Here is a 21,438-nt window from a genome sequence, read left to right as displayed (position 1 = left end):
GGAATGGAGAAGAGTTGGTGGGAGTGAGAGAGAGAGACACAGACAGAGAGGGAGAAGGAGAGGGGTGGGGGGGGGGGGGGTGTAGACAGTGGTGTAAAGTAACTAAGTACATGTACTCAAGTACTGTACTTAAGAACAATGTTGAGTTATTTTTACTTTATTTTATTACTTTATTTCCAATTTTCAGTACTTTTATTTCTGCTCCACTGCATCTCAGAGGCAAATATTGTATTTTTTACTCCACTACAATTATTTGAAAACTTTAGTTACTTGTTACTTTGTAGATTTTGATTTTTATTGCAAAACACACATTACCCACTTCAAACATTTCGGCCATTTGAAAATAACAGATCTACAAGCCCACAACGCATCGCAAAGCAACACGTTGTGAGCTTGTAGATCTGCTATTTTCAAAATATTTATATACTTTTGAAAACATGTGAAATGGGACATTCTGCACAATGACTACTCTCTACTTTTGCTACTTAAAGTACATTTTGACACCAATACTTTTGTACTTTTACCCAAGTCAATTTTTGAATTCCAGACTTTTTACTTGCAACAGGTTGTTTCTACAATGCAGTATAAATACTTTTACTTAAGTAATAAAGAAATATGAGTACTTTTTTCCACCACTGGGCTGTATAGAGGGGGTGAACCGGTCTAGCAGGTAGCGGCCTGGCCTGTTGTCACCGTTATATCTGGGACGCATGCGCGCTGGGGTCCGTTTCCTGCTACCTGTGTGTGTGTGCTTTCTTTTTTTCTCTCTCCCAGCCCACCTCCTGTATAATAGCTCTGTGTGGCTAAGGTAGTGTGCGTGTCTCCCAGTCTGTTGTGTGTGTGGTGTGCGCGTTGTGATCAGGAGGGATACGTTATCTGGTGCGTTTTAGCAGTCCCACCACCGGCCGTTATTTCTTCTTTATCCACTCGATACATTGTAGCCGTTAGAGTTACAGAGTAGCCGAGCTCACCTGAGAGCAACCGCTCACCTGTATGTAGCACTTTATACGACCGTTTAAACGGCTGGAAACAACGGATCTAAAAGAGAAACGGAAGAGAAAGAGAGAAAAGACAAGTGGAAAACCCTGCGATCGTTTGTTCGGGTGGAAGGAGGAAAGGAAAGGAATTGATACCTTCCGTTTTTTCCTCCATTCTCTTTCTTTTTTTCCTTTTTTTTTTACCCAAGGTGCAGTGTTGTTGTTTTTTTGTTTTTCCTCACTTTTAAGATTCAGATCTTAACAGGTGTTGTTCTGGGATTTAGTTTTTTTTGGGTTGAAGATTCATCAGAGACAGTTTTATAAGTTTGGACTGATAACTGATCCTCATCATCATGCCGAGAGCCTTCCTGGTGAAGAAGGCTGGTATTTCTCCTGGCAAACGGAACTGGAGTGAGATAGCAGACCACAGGAGAGGAGATGTCTACATCCCAGGTGAGTGAGTCCAGTCTTTCTAGTGTGTGGATGGCAAACTTTTTTTTTTAACTTTCCCTGGACCCCTCCATAACTCTGAGAGTGTGCAAATGGAACCAAATGGACCCGTACGGGTCCATTTGGTTCCGAGGGTCCCTGCATGGTTCCCGAGGGTCCCTGCATGGCTGGCAGTGGTATTGTAAAGTAACTAAATACATGTACTCAAGTACAAATTTGAGGATTTTTTACTTTACTGGATTATTTTCAATTTTCAGTACTTTTACTTCTACTCCACTGTAATCTCAGAGGGAAATATTGAACTTTTTACGTCACTAGGCTACAGTTTAATATTTGAAAACTTTAGTTAGGCTTCTAGACTTAAATTGTGATTACAAAACATGCATTAACGACTTTATCCCTATAAACTTTGGCTATTAAAAAAAAATATATATATATTTGTTATACATTTGATTGAAAACTTTTGTTTGTAACAGGATAGGCCTACTTCTACTTTTACTTAAGTAGCCTACAAAATGTGAGTACTTTTCCCACCACTGCAGACAGTCCACTGTCTGTCTGCATTGTGGGGGAATAAAGGGCCATTTTGTAACGGCGCTGCGAATAACGGTTAAAACCAATCTGGCTGCGATCAAGTGATCCGTCTATTATCTTTGAAGTTATAGAACTCAGGATGACTAAACTTTCACATTGAGCCTTTATTTATAATGATGTATTTAATTGATTTAAGCCTATTTATTTATTTTCAAAGCCGGTGGCCAAGATGTAGGCTACACACACACACACACACACTAGAACAGTGGTTCCCAAACTTTTTGGCTCAAGACCCGTAAGAGTTTAGACTCTCTTATGAGCTTGTAGCAGAACTACAAGCTCACAACGCCATGCACTATTTTCACTATAATCTTAAAAACATATTTTTTCCTAATTTGTGGATTTTTTTCCTCACTTATTTATGAAATTATTTAGAAAAATGTGTTAATTTGTTATTCATTTCTTTAAAATTTCATTTTTTTTTCTTTTGAAATAATAATTAAAATGTAGTTAAAAAAATTAAGGGATATTTACTCGTGACGCTTAAAAATGGGTCCCGACCCACTGTTTTGGAACCAGTGCACTAGGCCATACACACTGTAAAAGTTTACAACTGGGCTAGCCATGGTTCACATGACGCTTGTATACAAGCGTCATGGTGCCCTGTCCCCCTGGTCTAAAGTTTTGTTCGATTTTTTCAGATTGCCATCGCTCACATAAACATAAACGTTCAGATTTCAAATATAAAGTGCTTACCACCGAGCCACGGATGTTACAAGGCGATGTGGACCGCGATGAGTACCCGTATCTCCCGTATTGTTCAATAAAAAGCATTTTAATCCCATCGCCGTCCATTTTCTCCAAATTGTCTCCTATACTTTCAACCATGCGACACTAATGGTTGGGAGGTGTATTGCACTCTGATACATTACAAAACAAAAAAAAACAAAAAAAGAAAATGGCCGGCGATGGGATTAAAATGCTTTTTATTGAACAATACGGGAGATACGGGTACTCATCGCGGTCCGCATCGCCTTGTAACATCCGTGGCTCGGTGGTAAGCACTTTATATTTGAAATCTGAACGTTTATGTTTATGTGAGAGATGGCAATGTGAAAAAATCGAACACAACTTTAGACCAGGGGGACTCGGCACCATGACTGTCATGGTATGACAGTCATGTTTCAGGGCTACAACTGGGCAGGACTTTGACAGCCTGGTGGTTTGAGTAGGTTAGGTTATACCTGGTGATTTATGACAACTATTTAAAGTAAACAACTATAAAAAATAATAATACAATGAAAGACAAAGTAATATTAGTCTATTTGAGGAAGAAAAAAAGATGCATTTCGGGCACATTATTGTTCTGGCAACAAGTGTCTTGTTACGTGTGTGTGCGTGTGCGCGCGTGCGTGTTGTGCTGCTATCATAAGGATCCGTTGCTTTTTCACCTCGAGCTCATTTCGACCTTCAACCCCAGATTTCAGCTCCTTATGCTTCCGTGTGTGTGTGTGTGAGAGAGAGAGAGAAACAATATGTACAAATGTACAATATTGTCAAAATTCAATATTTATTGACATTGTTTTGATTGTTTTGTTCCACTTTTGCTTTGGCAATGTAAACGTATGTTTTCTCATGCCAATAAAGCTCCTTTGAATGGAGAGAGAGGGAGAGAGAGATAGGGAGAGAGATATTAGAGGGAGGGATAGAGAGAGAGGGAGAGAGAGACAGCCTGGTTTTATGATAATAGTCCACCAGTGGAAATTGGAATAATGGTCAGCCTGAAACTTCAAATGTTGTGTGGATGTCATTTGATACAGTTTCATGACTTCTGTTTTATCAAAACCCTATTGATGTAGAACTGAAGAAGTGTTATGTTTTAGCTTCCTTTTTGATTCATATTAGGTTTTTAATCTCATGACAGTAGCCTATGCATCTGAGTCACCAATTTCTGGGCTCCCACAGTAGCTACTAGCTACCGTTGTAGCCTTAAGTATCATCTGGTCACTGAATGGAATGTGCCGTTATGATACAACTAGGCTGATCGGTGTTACAATGATGATTAGACTGGTTCTGATATGGATAACTGGTTTAAGAGTTTTCTCAACCAGTGGTTCTGATTAGGCTTATTTATTCCTATTACTAATAATAGCCTCTCTCTCTCTCTCTCTCTCTCTCTCTCTCTCTCTCTCTCTCTCTCTCTCTCTCTCTCTCTCTCTCTCAGAACAATCCCTATTGTTGCCATTGGCAGAGTTTTATTGTTGGGTCGCATTGGTATCAGATAACAGCTAACGGACTACACCCAGTAGTCTCTCTCTCTCTCTCTCTCTCTCTCTCTCTCTCTCTCTGTCTTTATGTCTCTCTCCCCCTCTCTTTCCTTATCCCCCCCAGCTCTTTCTTTATTTCCTCTGTCCCTCTCCCTCTCTTTCTTTACTTCCTCTGTCTGTCTCTGTCTCTCTCCCTCTCTTTCTTTATTTCTCTCTCTTTCCCTCTTTCTCCCCCACTCTCATCTCATCTCCGTTAACTTCTAATCATTGACTTGTACATCCTCTTTGGGCCTGTGACCGCTGAAGCAGTAGACTAGGCCCAACATGACTTGTTTGAACAATTAGCCGCTTGTGTCCGCTATCTAGCCCAGGTTCTACCCACAGAACAAACCCAGTAGAAAGTGGTTATTGGAACATTCCTTATATAGGCCTACTTTAGATTGACACATCAAAAGTGTTCCTTTAATATCAGTTTCGATATTCTCAGAGAAATCATTGCGGGTGACCCTCATTTCTAATGATGTGTGTGTGTGTGTGTGTGTGTGTGTGTGTGTGTGTGTGTGTGTGTGTGTGTGTGTGTGTGTGTGTGTGTGTGTGTGTGTGTGTGTGTGTGTGTGTGTGTGTGTGTGTGTGTGTGTGTGTGTGTGTGTGTGTGTGTGTGTGCACGTAGTAAATAAAATAAGCTAAAATGAGATTCAATAATATATAACATACATAGTACATACATGTACACACAACATAGAATCTGTTTAAAGGATCAGAATGAGATCAACAAATATAATCTGTCAGCAACAAATCAGTTAAAACAGTTGCATACAGGTAACATGATAGTAATCTAGCAGGCTACATTCAACTTTGAACTTTTGGGGAACAACTCAAAATATTGCTACTAGTGGGGGGTTGCCTCGATTTGAAAGCACAGTTATGCTATTGACACCTGATGTGAAGACGGCGTGTAATTTGGAGGTGGAAGGTCGCCACCTTAATAACCATAGCAACGGTCTCTGGCATGTGCCGTTACTTGATGTACCTGCCCAACCTGTGACACACACACACACACACACACACACACACACACACACACACACACACACACACACACACACACACACACACACACACACACACACACACACACACACACACACACACACACACACACACACACACACACCAAGTATGATAATGGCTCTCTCTCAGAAGAAGGTGTGTTAAATAGTTTCATGAACAGAAGGCTTAGTTGGTCTCAAAGCAAAAAACTTACCAGCAGTAAAGTGGGGTTGGGTCATAATGGCTTATTTATTTTGACCATTAGCCTGGTTATTATTTTTACATTGTGACATGTCTGAATGCATATTCAGATAGGCCTTTGATTGACTCGTTCAGTCTATCAAACTTTATTTATACTATAGCACATTTCATAGTGTTTGGAATTACTTTTTAGTGAGAACAGCCGCCATTTTCCTTTTCTCTCCTACTTCACAAATTGCTTAGGTGTTTCAGAACGATCATACGGAAATGTATTAATCCCTTGTTAGAGAGGCTACATCTATGTGTTTGCTTAATTCATTGCCGTCATTTAATAACCGTGTCGCCGATACTATTTAGTTAAGTATTATTAGTATAGCGCCACGCTGGGTTAATGTTTACAGAACAGGAAATATAACGGGCCCTTTCGGACGCACGAGCGCCCGCCAACTTGTCTTCCCCGGAGTTAAAAGCAAGTCTATTGCATTCATTACACCCTTAGCAAACAGCACACACACACACACACACACACACACACACACACACACACACACACACACACACACACACACGCACACGCACACGCACGTTTGATAAAGCTATCCGCTGATTGTTGACCCTCCTCCTCCAAGCCATCATGACATGTCAAAAATAATATACTAGAGTATGTAGGCTTACTAAATATAGAGGGAGTGAGTGACTCTGTCTCTCTTCCTCTTTCCACACATTGTTGACCTGCTGTCAAAATTGTAATCATATAGGTGTATTATTCTAGCCTACAAAATCTCTCTCTCTCTCTCTCTCTCTCTCCCTCTCTCCCTCTCTCCCTCTCTCTCTCTCCCTCTCTCCCTCCAATTCAAATGGGAGTTTATTGGCATGGTAAACATACAAAACAATCCAAACTATGAAATACACGTACAATGAAAATGTAGGCCCAATAGAATAAAGACACACACACACACACACACACACACACACACACACACACACACACACACACACACACACACACACACACACACACACACACACACACACACACACACACACACAGCTGTCTAACAGCTCTCTTTCTCTCTCTCTCAACCCATTGTTTATTGGGTGGGATCTTGAAATCAATGAGGCGATTAGGCCCCCCACTACACACACCTACCTATCTGGCTGGTCCACTGTATTGACAGGCTGGACCGGTGTGAGCAGAAGGAGTGGTGAGCTGAGCAAACAACCGGCACCAGATTACAACATGCTTGACACAATGGTGTGTTATTTCCGCCTTTAAACCATATGAAAAATTAGTAGATCTCAACCTGACATCCATATTTTGAGCATAGGTGAAGATTTTACCATTTGAACCCCATAATAGTAAACTTTGGCTTGGGGTTGGTATTCTTTTTCCCACTCTACAATAAATCCCTTTACAGTAATTCTCTTTGCTGCAAATAGTTAAATTTGCTATTTAGTTATAGATGCATGCAAACCACGTTGAATTAAATTGATTGAAAAGACAATGGCAGCTTAAAATAATCTGCCTTTTTTTTATATTAATTTCAGGCTAACTTTCATGGCAACATGTATACTTTACTGCAATTAAATGTAACTTACTAATCGACACACCATTACAGGTTAAATTAAAAGACATGTGAACATTCTGTGTAAATTAAAGAGAAAAAAAGAAACGCCTTGTAAAATACATGAATACTGTAGACCTACTTCAAACTTGATCACCTGACAACATTGTTAAGCCTGATTTAAGCCTTAGTTACACACTGGTGTTGCATGCCCGTAAATAGCAGATATACAAGCGTGTCGTTGTGAGCTTGTAGATCTGCTATTTACTGAGTGTGACACTGGCATACAACTAAGCATTTCTGAGGTTTTAGCTGCATAGCCTGCATAGATCTCTGTCGTTGTCTCACCCTCTGACTCTCTGTCTCTCTCTCTCTCTGTCTCTCTCTCCCGTTAGTTTTAGTTCAACTAATTACTTCTGTATAAGTGTTTGTGTCCAGATATCATCGCGTGCATCTGAACCGCTATGGGCCTCATAGCGTTTTCATTTGCATGCTCATTTGCGTTTTAGCTGGTCGAGGTGTCTCGCCAGAGGCCACAAGACTTTACAGATTCGTTGTCTCTTGAGTAACACATAGCCTACAGTTAAGGCTCACATGGTGCAGGCCCACACACACACACACACACACACACACACACAGCCCCGCGGAGGTGTATTGTTTGAGGAAGACGCAGGGCTTGTGCCACAAGCTTGTCTGGTCTGACAAGTCTGGCTGTAATGTGTGTGTGTGTGTGTGTGTGTGTGTGTGTGTGTGTGTGTGTGTGCATGCATGTGCGCACCTTTTTGTTTTGGGTGATTGATGTCACAAATGCGCTATACACACACACACACACACACACACACACACACACACACACACACACACACACACACACACACACACACACACACACACACACACACACACACACACAGAGTATTGGAGCCTGCATGTTTGCTAATTAACAGATTGTGTAAATACAGACCGTGCACGCATGCTGCTATTGAGAAATTCTAAACGTCTAGGCTCAATCTCTCCATGTACCTCTCTCTCATTTGCTCTTTTTATGCCATGGCTCTGTAGGAGGCGAGCCGTCTAGAAGAGCGTCTGTGTGTGTGTGTGTGTGTGTTTGTCCGAAGGTTAATCCTGCTGGACCATTCGGCACCACATTTCTTGTGCACTTTGCCAAAGAAGTACAGCATTTGTTTCACTTTTGTTTTATATATATATATATTTTTTTTAAATCTTCCAACTTAAATTTTTATAATGAAGTCAATTCAATGGGAATCGGACCGGGCTGAAACCTTGCCCATACATAGTCTCTGTCGGGTTGAAACCTCATTATGTCCAAAACTTTTCAGGATTCAAATTCAAAAATAGTGAAAATAGCAGATCTACAAGCTCGAAATGCTTGTGGATCTGCTACCTTTGATGCTTTTGTGTGACGCTGTAGTATGATCAAGTAGAACACAATCACATGAAGTCTAGGGGTGCAACACTTAATCGAACTAATCGATTTAATGTATTGTAAAAATTTATCAATAATTTTATATAATTATCTGGCTGTTGATCCCTATTTCATCATGGGTGAAAAGTTTCAAAACGTGTTCAAAGTATAAAATAAGTGGTCCGAATTATATTTTTTGAAATATAAAAAAGCACTTCTTGATTATTTGATTAATTAATAAAGTATCGATAGAATAATCGCTACGGAAATAATTGATGATGGTTGCAGCCATAGGAGCCACGCTGTTGTTAGACCCCATTTTGTTTCTTTCTTTCTCTCACACTTGTTCTCTTCTCTCCCACTGTTTTTCAAGTGTCACTTTTGTTTCACTATCATTTCCCAAACAGCAAGAAAGACCATTATATTTATTTTCAACTGGAATAAACAGAATCACGTCCCTCCCCCTCTCTCTCTAAGTCTCTCTGAAGTATGTCAAATATTTGTCTCAGTTAGCAGGTTTCAAAATGTTGGTGAAAAAAAAAGTGTCTATATGTAATTTCTCTCTTTCTCTCCTCAGTCTCCATCTTCCCTCCGTCCTTCCTAATGATGGGAGCCGAGGCCACGCCCGCCGAGACCACGCCCCTGTGCCTCACTAAGCACACGCACTTTCTGTCCGACACTAACGCACACCCCGAGCTGCCCTCCTGCACCGTGTTGGGGCGACCCCCCAGCCCCTCGCTGCTGTCAGAAGAAAGGACGGAGATCAGGAGGAGGCCACAGGGTGGCTCCACCTATGTTCGATCCAAAATTAAGGTGAGCCCCCCCCCCCACATGCCATTCCAGTTTGGGGTTGATTGGGTGTTGCATTCATGGTATAATGGGGTCTTTTTGTGAAAAAAATGAAACAAAAAAACAGGCTAACAGTATGGAATATCAAAAAGCAGTTTGAAGCTGCCAAGACTCCTAATTTGGTGAAGATCGGTTAATTAAACAAAATAAAATGTCCCCCTGGTCAGCCGGGGTGCCTGATGGAGGGGAAAGGAACTGGTTGGAATAACTTGTTCCTTCCACGCGCTACGTCCTACCGGGGAAACCCCCCTCTGTCGGGTGATAATAAGAAGGCTAGTTGGCTCTCATGCATTGAAGGAGGCATGAGCTCGGCTCTGGGCTCCCTAGGCTGGCAGGAGGAGTGTAGCGCCCAGGATTAGTTAGACAATTGGCACTGGGTGAAAAAGGGTTGCAAAATCATGGGATAAAAAATAAAATCTAACTTTTTTTTTTGGTGTCAATCGGTGGCATCTTTTGTAAAATAGGCCCCTCCCACAAACTTTGCAAGTCCATGCCATTATGGAATATGAAAAGTCTGTATGATACACTTTTATCACGACTCCAGTGATAGTGGAGATGAAAACTCATTTTAGAGTTAAATAAACATTTTGCTTGTAAGGCGCTCTGGATAAGAACGTCTGCTAAATGCCTTAATTGTAAATGTTTTCTGTCTGCATCTCACTCTCTCCTGTCTTTTTCCTCCCTCTCTCTCTCTCTCTCCCCCGCCTCTCCTCACAGGTAACTACCGGTGAGTTACCTGCCATCTCCGCCCTTCCTCCTCCTCCTCCTCTTCCTCTGTTTCTTCCTATGCTCCCCACCGAACTGTGCTTCACCCAGGATGTCGCCATGACTCCAGTCTCCCAGGAAACCACCACCGCTAGCGCCCCTGACATCAGCCTGGCAGCATTCGCCCCGGCAGCTAGGTCGGCGGGAGGTCAGATATTTTCGTGCCAGGTAAGTCGAGACATTTGAGGGAACGGGCATTTAACATTACATTACATTACATTACATTACATTACATTACAGTCATCTAGCAGACGCTTTATCCAAAGCGACTTACAATCTAAAACCCATTAAGCCATTAACCCATTAAGACTGAGTGAGAACGCATCTGTGTCATTTTTAGACTTGAGCTAAAAAGCATTATTTTACACTTTGGCTATTCAAAAATAGCACAAGCTTGTAGATCTGCTATTTTTTTTTAATCGTGAATATGTGTGCAAATGTATATTCTTTTAGACTGAACATTTTTAACTAAAATCTTTGCTTCTGGGTCCCTGGAACTAAATATTTTGAGATGGGGGTCCGCGGCCAAATACATATAATTTTGGGGGTCCTTGACAATTATGAAAACGTCTTTTGAAAACTGTTGGAATTTGGAATACGCATTTTGTAGAATCGGTCTCAGGTCTTAATGGGTTAAAGCAGTAGCTTTGTAGTAGTAAAGCGTAGCCACGCCTTTCACAGCTCCGCCCACTCCGCTCGAGAGAGAGTAGGCGGAGCTCTGGAGAGGCTGGAGAGGCTGACTATCCCTGAGGAGGTTCCAGGGGGTCGTCAACAAAAAGGGTTATTACAGCATTAAAATCAGTTTAACCAATTTAACTAAGTTTTGTCAATTCAAAAATAGCAGATCTACAAGCTCACAACGCGATGCATCGCGATTCACGACGCGTTGTGAGCTTGTAGATCGGCTATTGTCAAAATGATGTGAAACACATATGTGAAAAACATTACACAAATCTTCTCTTATGGGGGTCCTCGGGACCAAAATCTTTTCAGATGGGGGTCCGTGGCCAAATGTTAGAGAAACACTGATTTAAAGGACCATACTGGTGGTCTGTCATGTTTAGAACCATTGATTATGACTCGCCATATATGTCACATACTTTAGATAGTCGATAGAGTAGACAGACAGGCAGGCAGGCAGACAGACAGACAGACAGACAGACAGACAGACAGACAGACAGACAGACAGACAGACAGACAGACAGACAGACAGACAGACAGACAGACAGACAGACATTGATAAAAAAAAATCATTGATCCCTGTGAGGAAATTCAGGCGTCATCATAGCCCGGGCATAGACTGGCCTCCAAGTACCTCTGATAATGGGTACTGCACCAGTCCATTGTAAAGTGCTTGATTTGAAAAGCTAAGGTTTTTTAAATGCTAACCTGATTATCTCTCTCTCTCTCTCTCTCTCTCTCTCTGTGTGTCTGTGTTTGTGTGTGTCTCTAGGTGTGTGACAAAACGTTCCAGTACCAGAGGATGCTGAACAGACATGTCAAGTGCCACAACGACACAAAGAAGCACCCCTGTACCTTCTGTGGGAAAGGATTCAACGACACCTTTGACCTCAAGAGACACGTACGCACACACACTGGTAAGAACACACACACAAAATTGTGCAGTATCGCTGTCAACGTACTTTCTATTGTACTTGATGGCCAGTCCATCATCTCCATATTTGGGAATAAGACCGAGCCGATGATGTCATCATGCGTATAATGTACTTATAAGGCATGCTGCATTTACAGTACACATATGCGCATACACTCGGGGTTGATGCATACAGTACATGCATAAAAGGCGCTCTGTCAACACCATACGTTTACTGGTGCTCTAGTAACGAATCAGCATGGAGTTGAATGACGCCCTTCAGACCCTCACCGAGTTTATGAGGAAAACATTGGACCCAGATCCAACCGTACGACGTCCAGCTGAGAAGTTCCTGGAGTCTGTTGAGGGAAACCAGAACTATCCTATATTACTTCTCGCTTTATTGGAGACATCACAGGAACATGTGATCCGGGTCTGTGCTGCAGTTACATTCAAGAACTACATCAAGAGGAACTGGCGTATCGTTGCACACAGACCAAATAAAATCTCTGATCCGGACCGAACGACAATCAAAGCCAAAATTGTAAATCTGATGTTAAGTAGCCCGGAACAGATTCAAAAACAGCTGAGCGATGCCATCAGCATCATTGGAAGAGACGATTTCCCCCAGAAATGGCCCGATCTTCTTACAGAAATGGTGAACCGCTTCCAAAGTGGCGACTTCCATGTCATCAATGGAGTGCTCCGGACAGCCCACTCCCTCTTCAAGAGATATCGGCATGAGGAGCAGTCAAATGAGCTTTGGTCGCAGATCAAGCTGGTGCTGGACACTTTTGCTCAACCTCTCACAGAGCTGTTCAAGGCCACCATTGAGTTGTGCCAGACTCACGCCACAGACGTCAAAGCCTTGAAGGTCCTTTTCTCCTTGCTCACGCTGATCTCAAAGGTCTTCTATAGTCTTAACGTTCAGGAGCTTCCAGAGTTCTTTGAAGACCACATGGAGATTTGGATGTCTAATTTTCATAACCTGCTGACAGTGGATAACAAGCTTTTACAAGTGGATAACGAGGAGGAAGCAGGCCTCCTGGAACTGTTGAAATCTCAGATCTGTGACAACGCCACTCTGTACGCTCAGAAGTACGATAAAGAATTCGAACCATATTTGCCTCGCTTTGTCACTGCTATCTGGAGCCTTCTGGTGTCCACTGGACAGGAGGTCAAATTTGACCTGCTTGTAAGCAACGCCATCCAGTTCTTGGTATCCGTGTGTGAAAAGCACAAGGATTTGTTTGAGGACCAGAACCTACTCACTACCATTTGTGAGAAGGTCATCGTGCCCAACATGGAGCTCAGAAGTGCTGATGAGGAGGCTTTTGAAAATAACGCAGAGGAATACATCAGACGGGACCTTGAAGAATCAGACACCTATACGCGTCGCAAATCTGCATGTGACCTGGTACAACGCCTGTGTACATTGTTTGAAGGCCCGGTTACAGCGATCCTATCGGGCTATGTGAACTCCATGTTGGGGGAGTATGCCAAGAACCCCCGGGCAAACTGGAAGCACAAAGACACTGCTATCTACCTGGTCACATCTCTTGCATCTAAAGCGCAGACTCAAAAGCATGGAATAACACAAGCAAATGAGTTGGTGAATCACACAGAATTCTTCGTCAACCACATTCTCACAGACCTCAAGTCCCCTAACGTTAACGAGTTCCCGGTGCTTAAGGCAGAGGCCATCAAGTACATCGTGATGTTCAGAAGTCAGTTGCCTAAAGATCACCTGCTCCAGGCCATTCCTCTACTCGTAGCTCACCTGCAGGCAGAGAGCCCAGTGGAGCACACTCACGCCGCACATGCCTTGGAGATGCTGTTCGCTATGAGAGGGCCAAACAACTCCACACTTATCACTGCAGCGGAGATGGCACCCTTCACCGAGCAGCTGCTCAGCAACTTGTTCAAGTCCCTAGCTCATCCCGACTCCTCTGAGAACGAATACGTCATGAAAGCCATCATGCGCACCTTCTCCCTCCTGCAAGAGGCGATTGTTCCCTACGTTCCCACTCTGATCGGTCAGCTCACTCAAAAGCTCCTCGTGGTCAGCAGGAATCCCAGCAAGCCGAACTTTAACCACTCCCTGTTCGAGGCCCTGTGCCTGTCCATCCAGATCACCTGCAATGCCAACCCCACCACCGTCAACAGCTTCGAGGAGGCCCTCTTCCCCGTCTTTGCGGAGATCCTTCAGAGCGACGTCCAGGAATTTGTGCCGTACGTGTTCCAGGTGATGTCCCTGCTCCTGGAGATCCACGACAACTCCATCCCCTCCTCCTACATAGCTCTGTTCCCTCATTTGCTGCAGCCCGTGTTGTATGAGAGCTCAGGAAACGTCCCCCCTCTGGTACGCCTGCTCCGAGCCTACCTAGCGAAGGGCGGAGACGACATTGCCAGCTCTGCGCCAGATAAGATCCCCGACTTGTTGGCGATCTTCAAAAAGCTCATCACCTCCAAGGTCAACGACCAACAAGGTTTTTGCCTTCTCAAGACCATCGTAGAGCACATGCCCCCAAAATCCATCAATCAGTACAGGAAACAGATCTTCAGTTTGCTCTGCCAGAGGCTCCAAAATTCCAAAACCACTAAATTCATCAAGAGTTTTTTGGTGTTTATTAATCTCTATGTTGTCAAATATGGAGCGATTGCTCTTCAGGAGGTTTTTGACAGCATTGAGCCACAAATGTTTGGCACGGTGTTGGAGAACATAGTCATTCCAGAGGTCCAGAAGGTGTCTGGCACCGCGGAGAAGATGATCTGTGCCGTTGGCATTACCAAGGTCCTCACCGAATGCCCGGCCATGATGGATACAGAATACACCAAACTCTGGACCCCCCTGCTTCAGGCCCTCATCGGCCTCTTTGAGTTGCCCGAGGACGACAGCGTCCCGGTCGACGAGTACTCCTTCGACACCGAGGACACGCGAGGCTACCAGACCGCTTTCTCCCCGCTGGCCTTTGGCGGGAAGAAGGAACACGATCCCATTGGGAAGGCTGTTGGCAATCCTAAGATCCTGCTCGCCCAATCCCTCCACAAGCTCTCTACCGCGTGTCCGGGACGGGTTCCATCGATGCTGAGCACCAATCTGGATGCAGAGGCCCTCCGTTACCTGCAGGGTTACCTACAGGCAGCAACAGTGCAGTTGGTTTAAAGTTAATAAGAATGCACTGCACCAGTTGAGCCAAAGTATAGCCCTGCTCAGACCAGAAAAACTTAAGACTTTGTACAGCTTTGGTCTGACTTCAGACGGCATAACATGGGGACGATGGGTCCTCTAATAGTTCTTTTTTTTTTCTTTCATTCTTTGTTTCTTTTTTACAAGGTGGTGTAATCAGCAGTTAATGACATCATGTTGATTATGTCAGCCCTATGTCAGCCTTATATGAGGGACAATCGGGCAAAGATATTCAAAACATATTAACAAAATGCGAAGAATTGACTTCCTTGGCAGCATTCACAAGAAATGTGGTGCTGATCGGTGTGGTGGTTTGCGAGATTTGCCACAGGACACACACACACGGACACACAAATGCCCCTTAGGAGCTATGCCGTAAAGAATACATTGGAGTTGTATAGGAAGACATAATGAAAAGGTTGACTACATTGAATCTAATATTTTTTTCTTAAAGATACAATAAATGACATTCAGCCATTAGATGTCACACTTACAACACTCTTTTGCATAAGGTTTATTTTCCTGATTCGTGTCTATAAGGAAGCAATCATGTAGTAGTTTGCAAAATTGTAATACAACGCCTGCCTGCAAGAATACATTGACATTTACCAACAAAAACAGAAGCACACAATACATACATACATAAACAAAACAATCGTTCTTAAGTTTTGTCGAGCTGACAAAATTAGCAAAATGATTATTTCACCAATAGCGTAAATCTCTGCGGATTTACTATTTACTTTAATTTTTTTTATTAAGTTTCATGTTTCTGCGTTATTTGCTTGCTGCGACTTCAACAAGGATTAATAAACAAAGGTGTTCGTTTATTTCATACAGCGACTGAAACAAGGTTCATCAGTATTCTGGAACTTTGAACATCTGTATCTGTAATCTTTGTGGCTCCAACAAAATGCTTCATATATTTCTGTCGCTTTATCTTCAATGTCACGTCTTCATCGTTTCTATACTGTAACAAACAAACAAAAAAAACATCTTCCTCTTCCTTACTTTCTCTCTATTTCCACACCCCAAGTCCAGAGCACACTGGTGGTAAAACTGACAGCGTATCGAACAGATTTATTCTATTGTACAAATTCTCTTGAGGGGGTTCCAGGGGGTCCCCAGCAAAATGTATTAATACAGCATCGCAATTGTTTTAACCACTTTATCTATTTTATGTTGGCTATTAAAAAATTGCAGATCTACAAGCTTACGGCTTGTACATCTGCTATTGTTTGGAAAATGTTGAATTATGTAAAAAAAAACATATGTTAAAAATGTCAAAGACAAATACTCTTTTCTGGGGGTCTTTGGCGCAGAACCTTTTCAGATGGGGGTCCTTGCACATGAAAAAGTTTGAGAACCACTGATCTCATATAAAGCAAAAACTGCCCAAATCTGATTCTAACCCCCCCGCCCCCTCCTTCTCTCTTTTGACAGGAGTCCGTCCCTACAAGTGCGGCCTCTGCGACAAGGCCTTCACCCAGCGCTGCTCCCTGGAGTCCCACATGAAGAAGATCCACGGCGTCACGCAGAAGTACGCCTACAAGGAGCGCCGCAACAAGCTCTACGTCTGCGAGGAGTGCGGCCACACCGCGCCCAGCCAGGACGCCCTGCTGGTCCACCTGCAGACCCTCCACCCGGGCAGCCCCTTCCTCAAGGGCAAGGCCGCCAGGAAAACAGGAGGAGGAGGAGGAGGAGGCAGGGGAGCAGAGAGAGAAGGTGATGATGATGGAGAGGAGGAAGAAGGAGGGATGGGAGAAGGTGAAGGGTCTGGGCCGGGATCACCGCAGGGTGACGATAGTGATGATACGACGGGTTCTGGAGGACACTAGGGATGGATGGGTGGAGGGATGGATGGATGGATGGATGGAGTGATCAGTCTTAGTCGAGACTTTTAACCCGATCAATCCGGGAAAGCATCTCTTGTCATTTTAGATTTCTTTGGCTAATCAAAAATAGCAGATATACAAGTTATGAGCTTGTAGATCTGCTATTTCTGAAAAGAAAATCGTGAAAATGTGTCCAAATCTTTGAATATATATATTTTTAAAGCGAACATTTGTAACTCAAATCTTTGCTTCTGGGGGGGTCCCTGGAACAACATATTTTACAAATTTTGCTAAAATGTTCACAATTAAAAAGAGCAGATCTACAATCTCATAGCGCGGCAAAGAAATCTGAAAATGACAGAGATGCATTTCCGGATCGAATGGGTTCATAAAAAGGGGGGGGGTGGTTGAAAAAAATGGACTCGACAAAATTGTGAAGATGTACTAGAAGAATGATGATTGTATGCACAGATATTTGAGTGCGTTTGCGTCTGCATTGATGGATGCATCAAGGAAAGCATGGGTGGTATGGGTGGACAATATGTAATATATACCTCATAGGAAACACTACGGCCAAGTTGGAGATGGATTTATTCTTCCTGAGATTATATATGATATTATTATTATTACTCGTAGTCACTCCACTGTATAAAATGCCTGACAATCGGAACGTACGTTTCCTCTATTTCTGGTAATTATATTTTCGTATAATTGTGTTTATTGTGTGAATATTTCCAGGGTTTTTCTGTATAGTATTTTCCAGGGTTTTGTGTATAGTGAGAGACACTTTTTTTTCTATGAAACATAGTATGTGCATTAAAGGGAGTAATATATATGTATATATTTACTGGAGAATGTATTTTGTAATCTATTATATACCGTGTGAGTTCATTGTGTACTGTACTTCTATTTGGGAGAATATAAAAACACCTTTATTGTATGTTTTGTTCTTACATCAGCAACTCAATTTGTTAAACGTAAAATGCAGAAAAGTAATTTCCTCCTGGGGGTCAGTAAATACTTTTTTGTTTGTTTTATAGGATAGAATTCCATATTGACAAAAAAATATATGATTAAATGTTAAATGGTACGCTATCCACTTCTATATCCGCACTGCTTTTGGTGAGACAAGATGCAGTTTTCCAATTTTCACCGTTTTAACCACTGTCGCACAATTCAAAGCATCCAAACACGGCATTTGCCATGAATGTTGCGTTGTGGGAAGGCCCAGGACTACTTATATTACACACATCCACACCTGGAGTCAGCCAGGTGTGACCCCAGTCTTCTACCGTTGGTCACTGACTGGCTCCGCTCCAGGTGGGGGTTAAAAACCGCCTAGCCCTATTTCAAAGGTAGTAAAAAATGCCTAATCTACAAGCTCACAACATCAACATGTCCCATCGCGACACGTTAGCTTGTAGATCTGCACATTTTTTAAGATTTCTGACAGTTTGTGAACGCATCTCTGTCATTTTAGATTTCTTTGGCTAATCAAAAATAGTAGATATCTATGAGTTTGTAGATCTGCTATTTTTGAAAAAAAAGAACTTGAAAATGTGAAAATATGTTTTCAAAGCGAATATTTGTAACTCAAATCTTTGCTTTTGGGGGTCCCTGGAACAAAATAAGATGCCTAATCTGCAAGCTCACAGCGTGTCCCATCGCGACACGAAAGTGAAGTGGTTTTAAGTGCCTTGCTCAAGGTTGTATGTACAGCACCTTTATAATGTTCAAGGCTTCTTTATTATTTCTTTATACAGTTACTTTACTATAAGGACAACTCACTCATCTCTTGTACAGTATACGGGTCGCAGTCTTGACTGTGTGTTCACAGAGTAACTATAGTTGAAAGAGGCCAGTAATGTTTACATGACTCTGTATACCATTATACTGGGAAAGTGGACTATTTTGTGTTTGAATAATACTTTCTTGATTTGTCAGTGCACAGTATGCTGGTAGCCACTCCTTATTTGAACATAAGTAGGCCTATATGTGTAAGAGTTGGGGTATCAATTCAGTTAAACAGTTCTGTTTAATGCATGGCTAAATTGGTGATGTTGAGAGTGATCACATGGCAGTAATATGTTGTTGTTGTTGTTGTTTTGACATTTTGAATTGTGGACGTTTGTATGGAATTGACTCCCACCCTGGTGTGTGTTTCTAGTTGGTAACTGATAAAGCAAATATACTTATCTGTCAGAGTTTTATGCAATTTTTAACAACTCCTGAGAAGTTGACATATTTGTGCAGTATGCTGCCACTGTTTGATTTGTTTTTTTGTTTCTTTTTGTCTGTCTAACTTTTGTGTATATGGGAATTTTGTATTATGTAAATATGTTTCACCTTCTCTCACTTGCTATTAGGTGAATATCTCAAAGTGCCTTTCTCTTATCTTCCTTTATACACATGTACATATCAGAGATTTTTGGTTTCATATTTGCCAGTTTACATTCCTGCTGAAGGCAACATTATCCAATATGAGCACGCTGTTTGTTCCTTTTGTTCCTATTCTATTCTAAATGTTGAGATGGCTGGTAAATTAGACTACTTTGGTACTTTTGGTACTTATCTGAGGGCCAAAACCCCTGTGTCCTCTAAACTAGGCTAATGAAAGAGGCTGGTGATTACTAGGATGTTGTATGTTAACCTAGTGTTTCTACTGCTCTTTCATCATCGAGCCCTCTTCTGCACTTTGTTTCCATTAATTTATTTCTCTTCCTCATGTTTTTATTGTTTTATTTTACATCCTTATTTTTCATCGCCTGCTTTTGCCACAGAGATTTGCCCAAGCATAATATCCAATACCCATTCCCTATACCTAGAGACTGCCCTGCTTATCTCTAATGTGTGTCACTTCTAATTAAATGTATGGAGTTTTTATGTGTTTGTAGAAGACTGCTATGATTGTATACAAAGTCTCAGGGAGACTTCAGTCCAAAATGGCTGCTTGGTTTTGTAACAATAAATGTGTTTTCTTGGATTTATTTAAGCCTCTGTGATTCATTTGTGACCAGGAGTCAAAGGCAATTATGACAATTTCTAGAGAGAGAGAGAGGCAGTGGTGCAATAAGAACATTTACTCAAGTACTGTAGTTAAGTACAGTTTTTAGGTATTTCTTTGACTTACTGGTGTATTTCCAATTTTCAGTACTTAACTTCTACTCCACTACATCTCAGAGGCAAATATTATACTTTCACTCCACAACAATTATTTGAAAACTTGAGTTACTTTGTAGATTTTGAATATGATTACAAAACATGCATTAATCACTTCAGCCCTATAAACATTGCGGCATTTGAAAATAGCAGATCTACAAGCTCACAATGCGTCGCATCCGCATTGTGAGCTTGTAGATCTGCTATTTTCAAAAGATTTGTAAAATGGGATAATGGGGATAATCTGCGTAAGGAGTACTTTCTTACTTTTGGTACTTTAAGTACATTTTGAATGTTACCAATGCTTTTTTTGTACTTTTACTCAAGTAAAGAAATGGTCAAATTGAGTACTTTTTGCACCACTGGAGAGAGAGAGAGAGAGAGAGAGAGAGAGAGAGAGAGAGATCATGGTGGGTGGAGAAGGAAGGCAGTAGTTGCAGAGGCTGAGTGTGTGTTAAGGTAAAAATTCCAGGTCTTTGTCCGGTCTTGTTGATGGAATCCAGTGGGATCCTTCCAGCGAGACATTCTGTGTGTTCAAACGGTACCCGGGGGCATGAAGACTGAAATAACGGTCTAGGAGGAGCAGCAAACACTGGAGGGGACAACAGTTTGTTACCAACCCAGGCAAACAGCACTGGATGACAGATACATATCGCTGTTGTTGTCAGGCAGAAACCTCCTATCTCCATGTTCTAACTTTTTGTGTTTTTTTTGGTAAATTAACGGCCTACTCGATCATACTACAGCTTCACACAAACAGTGATGTAAAGTAACTAAGTACATTTACTCAAGTACTTTACTTAAGTACACTTTTGAGGAATTTCCCATTTTCAATACTTTTACTTCTACCCCACAAGTCAAATATTGTACTTTTACTCCACTACAATTATTTGAAAACTTTAGTTACTTTGCAGATATAAATTATTACATTATAAAACATACATTAACCACTTTAGCCCTATTTTATACCTAGACTATTTGAAAGTAGCCGGTTGTGAGCTTGTAGATCTGCTATTTTCAAACATTTTAGTAATTTCACTTTTGGAACTTTAGGTACATTTTGATACCAATACTTTTGTACTTTTGCTCATAAGTCAATTTTGAATTCCGGACTTTTACTTGTAACAGAGTACTTCTACATTGCAGTATTGATACTTTTACTTAAGTAAAACAAGATCAACAAGATCTGCTACTTTTGCTATTTTTTCATTTGAATCCAGAAAAGTAACAGTTTTGGACATATGAGGTTTCCACCCAACAGAGACGATATACTAACTATAGGCTATTTAACACCTGTATCACGTGGCTTTTCTTTGTTCAACAATCTTTGCATGTCTACCCAATTATGCAACACAGTCAATAAAGCCTCCAAGAAACTGAACACATGCAGCTGAAACTTACAATTTGTCTTTTTATCTGCTGAGAAAGTAGATAGATGGCCCATGTATCTAGGTGTAGATAGATAGATAGATAGATAGCAGTGGTGGAAAGTAACTAAGTACATTTACTCAAGTACTGTACTTAAGTACAATTTTATTTGTTTTATTTTATACCTAGGCTATTTGAAAATAGCCGATCT

The 21,438-nt window shown here is 41.7% G+C and overlaps 2 protein-coding genes across 3 annotated transcripts; both read left to right on the top strand.

Annotated features, from left to right (window-relative positions):
• Positions 1-826: 826 nt before the first annotated feature.
• Positions 827-19,687, top strand: ovol1a (ovo-like zinc finger 1a). Its single transcript, XM_080451884.1, has 5 exons — positions 827-1,430; positions 9,048-9,283; positions 10,037-10,252; positions 11,538-11,682; positions 16,309-19,687. Exons 1-5 carry the CDS (start codon positions 1,331-1,333, stop codon positions 16,701-16,703), a joined length of 1,092 nt encoding a protein of 363 aa, XP_080308010.1. The 5' UTR covers positions 827-1,330; the 3' UTR covers positions 16,704-19,687.
• Positions 11,938-14,914, top strand: LOC308102257 (exportin-2-like; the record flags this gene model as incomplete). Of its 2 annotated transcripts, XM_080451883.1 has the most annotated exons (2): positions 11,938-12,696; positions 12,853-14,914. In XM_080451883.1, 2 exons carry the CDS (start codon positions 11,938-11,940, stop codon positions 14,842-14,844), a joined length of 2,751 nt encoding a protein of 916 aa, XP_080308009.1. In that variant the 3' UTR covers positions 14,845-14,914. The 2 variants fall into 2 exon arrangements, with proteins under 2 accessions (XP_080308009.1, XP_080308008.1); XM_080451882.1 differs by having other exon boundaries at positions 11,938-14,914.
• Positions 19,688-21,438: the final 1,751 nt, after the last annotated feature.

Source organism: Gymnoscopelus braueri (genome assembly GCF_963280865.1).
Source record: "Gymnoscopelus braueri genome assembly, chromosome: 15".
In the NCBI taxonomy this organism is placed as follows: domain Eukaryota; kingdom Metazoa; phylum Chordata; class Actinopteri; order Myctophiformes; family Myctophidae; genus Gymnoscopelus; species Gymnoscopelus braueri.
The sequence above is the reverse complement of the archived record's forward strand: the minus strand, read 5'-3'. Positions and strand labels throughout refer to the sequence as shown.

Excerpts from the sequence above, each read along its gene's own strand:
- ovol1a (XM_080451884.1), top strand. The coding sequence starts at position 1,331 with ATGCCGAGAGCCTTCCTGGTGAAGAAGGCTGGTATTTCTCCTGGCAAA. Across the intron at positions 9,284-10,036 it reads ATGTTCGATCCAAAATTAAG|GTAACTACCGGTGAGTTACC; the intron begins GTGAGCCCCCCC and ends CTCTCCTCACAG. Across the intron at positions 11,683-16,308 it reads ACACGTACGCACACACACTG|GAGTCCGTCCCTACAAGTGC; the intron begins GTAAGAACACAC and ends CTCTTTTGACAG.